Source organism: Pecten maximus, chromosome 18 (assembly GCF_902652985.1).
Source record: "Pecten maximus chromosome 18, xPecMax1.1, whole genome shotgun sequence".
NCBI lineage: Eukaryota > Metazoa > Mollusca > Bivalvia > Pectinida > Pectinidae > Pecten > Pecten maximus.
In genome coordinates, this window is record NC_047032.1 from 7541403 (window position 1) to 7551108 (window position 9706).

A 9706-nucleotide genomic window follows, 5' to 3' on the forward strand; every position below is an offset into this window, starting at 1 on the left:
CTGAAAAGGTTAAAAAATATATATATAACCGCATTAAACTTTTTTTGTGGAAAAGAGAGTTAACAGCATAGCAGAAAATGATAGAATAATCATATTTACGTATCAAAGATACCAATTAGACATACTCTTTAGTAATATTTGCTGGTATTTTTTTAACATTTACAGGACAAATCCATAAAATGTCTTCTAACGTATTGCCAGATATGGGTGCACGTGGATGCTTACAGAACTAACAAAACAAAACCAAGTTTATTTCGTTTCATACAGAAAAGACCAAATACAACAAATATCGCTTCAGCACTGAACAGGATATGGAAACAAGCTGTAAAGTTTATGTTAAACTACTTCCCTCCCAGAAAATAGAAATTTACAATGTTGAGCCTGGACAAGATCAGCAATAAAACAAAATGTGAAAGATTTGATTAAATATAAAATCCTTATGTTTGATTCTTCTATTGGGGGGCAGGGAATGTGTAAAATTGAGTATACATCTATAGGGGGGGGGGGGGGGGGGGGGGGGAACATGTAAAATTTAGTATACATCTATAGGGGGGGGGGGGAACATGTAAAATTTAGTATACATCTATAGGGGGGGGGGGGGGGGGCAGGGAACATGTAAAATTTAGTATACATCTATAGGGGGGGGGGAGGAACATGTAAAATTGGGGGCAGGGAACGTGTAAAATTGAGTATACATCTATAGGGGGCAGGGAACATGTAAAATTGAGTATACATCTATAGGGGGCAGGGTACATGTAAAATTGAGTATTCATCTATAGGGGGCAGGGAACGTGTAAAATTGAGTATACATCTATAGGGGGCAGGGAACGTGTAAAATTGAGTATACATCTATAGGGGGCAGGGAACGTGTAAAATTGAGTATACATCTATAGGGGGCAGGGAACGTGTAAAATTGAGTATACATCTATAGGGGGCAGGGAACGTGTAAAATTGAGTATACATCTATAGGGGGGCAGGGAACGTGTAAAATTGAGTATACATCTATAGGGGGCAGGGAACGTGTAAAATTGAGTATACATCTATAGGGGGCAGGGAACGTGTAAAATTGAGTATACATCTATAGGGGGCAGGGAACGTGTAAAATTGAGTATACATCTATAGGGGGCAGGGAACGTGTAAAATTGAGTATACATCTATAGGGGGCAGGGAACGTGTAAAATTGAGTATACATCTATAGGGGGCAGGGAACGTGTAAAATTGAGTATACATCTATAGGGGGCAGGGAACGTGTAAAATTGAGTATACATCTATAGGGGGCAGGGAACGTGTAAAATTGAGTATACATCTATAGGGGGCAGGGAACGTGTAAAATTGTGTATACATCTATAGGGGGCAGGGAACATGTAAAATTGAGTATACATCTATAAGGGGCAGGGAACGTGTAAAATTGAGTATACATCTATAGGGGGCAGGGAACGTGTAAAATTGTGTATACATCTATAGGGGGCAGGGAACATGTAAAATTAAGTATACATCTATAAGGGGGGGGGCAGGGAACGTGTAATAAGGGGAGGGGGGATGTGTAAAATTGAGTATACAACTATAAGGGGGGGGGGGGGGGCAGGGAACGTGTAATAAGGGGAGGGGGATGTGTAAAATTGAGTATACATCTATAAGGGGGGTGGGGGCAGGGAACGTGTAATAAGGGGAGGGGGATGTGTAAAATTGAGTATACATCTATAAGGGGGGTGGGGGCAGGGAACGTGTAATAAGGGGAGGGGGGATGTGTAAAATTGAGTATACATCTATAAGGGGGGGGGGGGGGGGGCAGGGAACGTAAAATTGAGAGAGAATAGCTTGTGCAAACAAAAATACATTGCATAACAGACAATAAATTAACTTGTGGTAGTGTAAGATAACAGACAATAAATTAACTTGTGGTAGTGTAAGATATGATGGATTGGGAGGACACTCAGTCAGAATATTTTACGATATATATTAGAACAGTAATACATTATACATACACTGCCCTCCAAAAGTTCTGTTACACTTGGAACGTTTAAATCGAATGGCGAGCCAACAAAATTTGAGAAAAAAGTGTTGAAATATCCGTAAGATAGTCCATTTGTAAGTGACGATTGCAAATTATTTGAAAAATATCTCACTGCTTTGAAGTTGCAGGGAGAGGGAATGGAGGGTCCTTTTTTTCCATAATGTCAAAAAATGAATAAAAATATAGGTTTTTTTTTTACTGACACAAATAAAAGTAATTGTTTAACTGATTAACAGTAAAAAAAAATGTAAGAAATGCTTTTTTGAAATTTATATTAAACAAAGAGGGGGATTTCCAGAACGTTGCATTTTGAGGATTTCCATTGCAACAAAACGTATGCACTGTTGAATAATGAACATGAATATTTGAATTAATGAACAAAAACATCCGACTTCGAGATTAACTTCGTTGTATTTTACGTAATTATTGTAACAGGACGTTTAGGAGGGCAGTGTATGTATACATACATGTATATATACAGGAAAATGACTTAGTTTATAATTAATTGTGGGAATAGATAGAAAAGACTGCTTTAGATTAGATTTTAAAGTTTGAAAGTATGGAACAAGCTAATATTTAGCACTATATAACTATGTAGGTCGTAGTTGAAGCCATGGTCATGATTATTATTTGTGTTTTTATTCACATTTTCTGAGTCAGAAATCCAGTGCTAAAGTTACACGATAAAAAAAGAGTTTGCTGGAATTTAACATGTTATGACAACACGAGTTATCTCCCTTCCAACGATTAATCAAAACTCGACCGTAGTGCTGACTGAGGGAGATAGATTATATTTTTTTTTTATATATTCTTATTTGATGAAGCAAAAATTATTTCAGCAGGTCGTGGTGAAAAGATACCTCGTTATAAATATTATTGTTTATCGTTTTGATAATTAAATTCGCCATAAAAATATCTTTTCAGAGACCTGTTTGATTTCCTTTCATTTTTAACTCCGTTATATCATGCAGAAGGGCAGAATTACAACTTGTTCATGGTTAAATGTTATCTGTAAAAAAAAACTACATTGAGGAAATAAAATTATGTGACTTTTCGCTGTAAAAGATTTTGGCTATATAGCCGGGTCCAACAGTATTACTAGATGTTTAACAGGTTTATTTACAAATCGAGTTTTTGCATCTATTCAGACAAAGAGTTACATTAAAATAATATCTAGCAATGTAAATTTCATCGGCATTCTTAAAAAAGAAAGTTTCAATGGCGCAGTGATGGTCGGCCCGATACCCTGACATGATCATTGCGGAAGTCGTCTATAAGATGATATGAATACCTGGATCGCAATGTATTTACATACATGGATACGAATTGTACAATTAATCATGGTGATATATATTCAGTGCTAATTAGCGTTAATTGCTATTGAATAAGAACACTTACAGATGTCGCTCTCCTGTCCATGAAACTAAATTTCGTATTGTTCATTCAACTGTTTACACTTTTTACGCAGACCCATAAGATTAATTATAGTCCTAACGGCTTTCGGTTAATAAAAATCTGTATCTGGCCATATGAGATAAAATTATGATAAGTCATAACGTATTACGTAATTAAAGATCCATTAAAAAAATACAAAATGAGATTTTCTTCCTTTCTTTACAAAATATAAATTGGAACCATGCACTAAAAATCACCCTCTGAAAAACTGCATCTACTAAACTTTCAAAACTTTACTTCATTATAAACATATTTCATTCAACATTCTGTGCATATTTTAGTATAGCTTTTACATTACCTACGTCCGCGAGTGACAACCCCCTCACCCAAAAACATCGTCACTTGCCCCTGTGGTTTTGTGGTTAGATAAACACCCCGATAGCACAGGGACGAGTACACAAATTCCCAACCCACGGTCCATATTTATGTATTAGATACTAAATACATATATACGGAGTGTATGGTTGAGGATTCGTGTCCCTGTGTCAGACACCAAAGATGGGTGCCACTGATCCAGGGATAAACAGAACTTCTCAGCTACCTGTGTACTTAGTGTTATATTGCGTCTCTGAGTTAAGTGCTCCAAGTTAGTTCTCGGTTCCTGCTTGCTATTGATTTATTTACTGTTACCCCGGACGACCCGTAAACAGTAAACACGTACAGTTGTTACCTGTGACCAGTCAACCGTAACGACGCATAAGAAAGTATGAATCGGTGTGCATGTGCTTTCATGTTCCCGGCTAGTCTTGGACACGGCCGATATACAGTGTACCCACGGAGACCTGTGAATGATTGTCTTCTGTAATGATCAGGTATGTATTTACGTCATTTACACTGTCATAACACGTACCCGTATCGTTTCAGATAATGTCGATAAGCTCGTGTTTATTACCTATGTATATTACCTATATATGGTACTACGCGTATAGGTACATTTTGTATACAATGTACATGCGTCTGCATGTAGTCGGTGTCATTCAAACCTGTCATATATATATCGATAACGAGACCGGGTGGTGGGGGAGGGGTACTTTATAATTAGCGATACTGTAAATGATACGGAGCTTCGCATAATTTATGCATATTGTGTACCTGTGTGTCAAAATATACTCGCTGTGTGCTTCGCATAATTTATGCTGATTATGTACTTGTTGTTTTATGAGTAATCAAGTCATATATATCCTTGCTAGCCTTGTTCACGAGATAGTCGTTTTCAATGGATAGTTTGTGTTTATCAGATAACTATTATTTATAGTTATAACGATCTGTGGTGAAAGCAAGGCAATAATAGCGAACGTAAAACCCGTTAAATAAATAAATCTGGTGACAGTTTCTAATCATTTGTTTGTACCACATGGTCTTGATCCATTGTGCCAAACCAATATGAGCCGAATCAGAAATGGGCCTTTAGACGATCGAGTGTATCTCTGAACGCCCACATCATAAGTTTGAATTGACATGTAGGGCAGTTTGTTTTGATAGTGATTATAGTCTTTTTCCAAAAAGGAGCCTCAACGCCAACATGTAAATTTACACGTAAAAGTTACCTGTTGTTACTTACCTGTAGGTAAAATTAAGGATTTATACTAAAACACAATGTATTTATATGTATATCTGATTTTATCTAATATCTAATTTAAATACGACAATACAATGAATATTATATGTATGAAAATTATTTTATGTCCGAAATTATGATTTTATTTTATAAGTTATAACGCGGTCGTTGGTGGTCATTTTTATGCAAACATTAATATACAGTCTGAAAATAACCATAACGTTGGAAATATCAAGAAAGACATCGGATTATCGATATAAAAGAGACGAAGATTTGAGGATTTAGAGCCATTGAATCCTAAATATAAAACTTGACCCTTCAACTGTAGGTATTTGCTTCGATACATGTTTGAAGATACCAGTTACTGTTATGCTATTTTTATGACAACTTACGGGATTATGTTTTTATGAAAGTTTATTTCACCATCTAAAGTATCTAGTTAAAGTACAAGAGATGTGTCGTTCGACATTCCTTACTGCATCAATTTCTGTTTTTCGGGAAGCTGAGAAACGGGTCGTATGTGGTGAGATGTTGAATTAACATAAGTTTTCTCCCCCACATGAACAGCGATTTTTAGGGGTACATTTGAGACAGAATATAGGTACCTTCCATTAGAAAATTGTGTTTTATTTACCAAATTTTGACTTCATATTTTCCCAACAAAAAATGTTAGTTTCCTTGTGTGTAATTGTTAATTTATACATTTTTGTATGAAGAAATGTTGATCATAATAACATTTCACATGATGTTTTCACAAGCCAATGTCATAATCCTACTAGTCCCTATTTTTATTCGTCATAGCTAAACAAGGCATATTAAAAGATCATGTTTGAGTTTGGAGAAATGAAAAGAATTACCCTAATTTAATAAAATACCGTACAGGCTCCTTTGTAATAAGGTTAAGAATATCACTGTTGAGTACGACCATGTGGTTGATAAGCCGTGCCTGTGTGCCTATAAAGAATGTTTGATGAAACAAAAGACGCTTACCTCCCTGGAACGCATGGTCATATTATGGCAATACCCTCAATATCGGATCAAGCTCCATATTGAGCGCCAAATTAGGGTGACGTTGATGGTTTAGTAGACATCTTCCCAGTCGTTTGACGTTTTGTACCATGTGACCTAAATAGAAATTGTGTTGGGTCACTATAGTTACGGGAACATTGTGCCAATATCACATACCGAAGTAGTCCGAGTTTCCTCTGGCCCTGACACCATAAGGTCAGAGGAAACTTGGGCTAAAACCGAAGGCATGGATACTTGTATCTGGTAATTATCACCTAGAGTTAAAATCCACTATCCTCGATATGTACAGATTTTTTTTTATTTAACTCTGGGTGTAAATTAGTAATTACCAAACTAAACCTAATTTAAGAGTTTATGCTGAAGGTTACTGTACAAGATTTCTTCTCAATACATATCGCATATCCAGGGCTATGAAATTTTGGGCAAGACCGTTTGATAAATGAGTTTTTCTTCGTTTTAATACTATTCCGTGATAATTCTGAACGAGCGTGATGTCCTCTATACATTGTCAATAGGACTCAATACCACGTCACCATCCACTGGGTATTTGAAGCATTTTCTATTGATTCACAGGAACTGCTAGACAGGAGTGTGATAAAACACTCTCCTATCAACAAGTACCTTTGGCGTCCATGAGATTATTTTTTGTGACAAAGTTACCGTTTTTCTATTACGATTGCATACACGACAATTATATTAAATATGAATAAATTAATATCAAATAGATAAATTATGATTCAATAGAAGTAAATTATTATTAGATATAAATAAATTGTCATTTTGATATTTTTTTTATTATTAATCTCAATAATAAGTTATGATTAAATATAAATGAGTTATGATTAAACATAAATGAGTTATGATTAATATTAAATTTTTATTCAATATAAATAAATTGTCATTATTTAATATTTCAGATCTAACATGGCGGGCGAGGTTGCGTTGGACATAGGGCAGGAGGAGAAGCCCATGGGTCTGATGGAACAATTACGTATACATTATAAGTATAGAGGAAAGCGGACAGACAAACGTCATAAGAGGAATGCTAAGAATGCGGTCCGTTGGTTAGTGGCATTCCAGGCTCCCACCCAACTCTTCATGTTACATTGTTACCTCATTCCGTACCTGTTGGAGGATTACGACGACTGGACACATTATTATTTTAAAGTATTGGTAACTTACGGAGCCGTGCTGATAATAGCTAATTACATATGTACAGTCTTGTATGACACAAGACTTCCCAAAACTAAGGACCGGCCCGATTTACCAGGATTGAACGACCGCTGGGAAAACCCGCCAGACCATTTTGTGTCCATACACAATCAGAATGGGTCTGCTGCTCCAATCCAATCCCAGAACACGGACGGTTCTGGGTTCGAATGGAAATATTGTGAAATTTGTGAAATGTACAAACCCCCTCGCACTCACCATTGTGACATTTGTGAAGCATGTATATTGAAACGTGACCATCATTGTTTCGTTGTTGGAACTTGTATCGGATTCAAAAACCAAAGATACTTTGTTGTATTGACATTTTACGCGGTGATATATGGAATTTTTGGTGGATTTCTACAGTTTAAATATCTACAGAATATTTACTACCCCGTAAGTTACGCCTGGACAGACTTTATCCCACCTGTAGCCTTCTATCGCTGGCTGTTCGGACGTGTGGACGAAATGTCTTTACATGTTTCGATCATGATTTTTCACGTTTACCTGGAATTTCTTTACGGAGTTATTGGGGTTATTTATTTCAATTCACAAATGACCATCATTCCTCAAGGCAAAACCTTACATGAACTGGCGAAATTTATCCCTGTTCGAAACTTAAATAGTATTAATCGTAACTTTCGGTCTGTGTTTGGAGATTTCTGGATTCTGAATTTCTTTTTTCCAATGCAGCTGATTTTCCCACAAACAGACGACGGTAAAACGTGGGAAGGTGTCAAACTGGACCAAAACGCAAATCTTCAAGAGAAAACAAACTGATTTTAATGGTTGAACTAATTTTATGTCACACCTGATATTGATGATGCACGATGATGTTATTTATTAAAATACCACTGAGTAAACATCTATTCCATTCATTAACACAATCACAGGGACTTGAGAATTTGTTACAGCACAGGTACCTGACTCGTTTTATAAAATAATAACATATAAGAGTACATATAAATGAGACTTTCTTATTTACATGTACTCTTATATGTTATTATTTTATAAAACGAGTCATGAAGCACCTGTGGTTACAGTCTATGTGTATTTCGACCTCCATATACACCGACCGGGGGTGTTCTCCCTAAAAAACGTTTAGAAGTGCTTTACACACCAATGTAAGTCAAAATATTTGTAGACTGTAACACACTTTCACGTCCCTGTGATTACAAGGAGAAGAAAGAAGACAAACATATTGGGAACACACCTCCGACTCCATTAGATATTTAGAACCATATCGGTTATAGCGGGGTAGAAACTTCACTGAGACGTCGACGTATCAGATTCCATTTAATATCATCAATGATTATACGAAGATTTAAGTCTTAACATGATAATGGTTCACAATGGTTTCCGTTTAATATCACAAAGAAACAAAAGGATACAGACTTTAGGAAACACGATGGAAACACATTGGATTCCGTTTAATATCACAAATGATTATAAAGAGACAGAGAGGTTAATAAACACGATTGGAACACATTAGATTCCGTTTGATATCACAAACAAGTGTTAGGGGACAGACTTTTAATAAACACGATGATGTCACATTGGATTCCGTTTAATATCGCAAATACGTGTAAGGAGACAGACTTTTAATAAACACGATGGGAACACATTGGATTCCGTTTAATATCACAAATAAATGTAAGGGGGCAGACTTAATAAACACGATGATATCACATTGGATTCCGTTTAATATCACAAATACGTGTAAGGAGACAGACTTTTAATAAACATGATCAGATGAGATCACATTTGATTCCGTTTAATACCACAAATACGTGTAAGGGGGCAGACTTAATAAACACGATGGGAACACATTGTATTCCGTTTGATATCACAAATAAGTGTAAGGGGACAGACTTTTAATAAACATGATGATATCACATTGGATTCCGTTTAATATCACAAAGAATTTTAAAAAGGAATAAACATAAGAATACACCTAATTCCTTTTGCTATCATAATTGATTATAGAGAGGCATGGACTTACTTGCATCAGAGGGAGACTGGTTGATTCCGCTGAGTGGTACACGATATATTCCGTTTAGTATCACCATCGTGATAATAAAGAGAGGTCTGACTCTCCCGATTCGACGGCACAGAAGGTTGGAAGTCACTAAAACTGTATTTCCCCCTCCCTAGCCCCTCAGTCCTTCCACATTCCCGGCGTCCCTAATTTCCTGAGTCTATGGACCATGAATTCTGAATGACATTACATAAATGATGAATGTGTTGAGATGGCCACAAAAACAAATAAATGCACGGTGTATGTTTAAAAAAACACACCATAGTAGGAGAGATCGACGTTCTTGGGGTGTGTAGGGAAACAAGATTTTTTTTTAGAAATTTCTAAATATATTATTCATGTACAAAGTTAAATGTTAACAAGGGTATAATTTGTATAGAAAATGAGCTCGGCCTGTATTTTT

General features: G+C 36.1%; 1 protein-coding gene across 1 annotated transcript; it reads left to right on the plus strand.

The window, feature by feature from the left end:
• Positions 1-3965: 3965 nt before the first annotated feature.
• LOC117317027 (palmitoyltransferase ZDHHC15-like) lies at positions 3966-8132 on the plus strand. The gene is made up of 2 exons (XM_033871810.1): positions 3966-4281; positions 6974-8132. The coding sequence occupies exons 1-2, from the start codon at positions 4274-4276 to the stop codon at positions 8043-8045; spliced, it is 1080 nt and encodes a 359-aa protein (XP_033727701.1). The 5' UTR covers positions 3966-4273; the 3' UTR covers positions 8046-8132.
• Positions 8133-9706: the final 1574 nt, after the last annotated feature.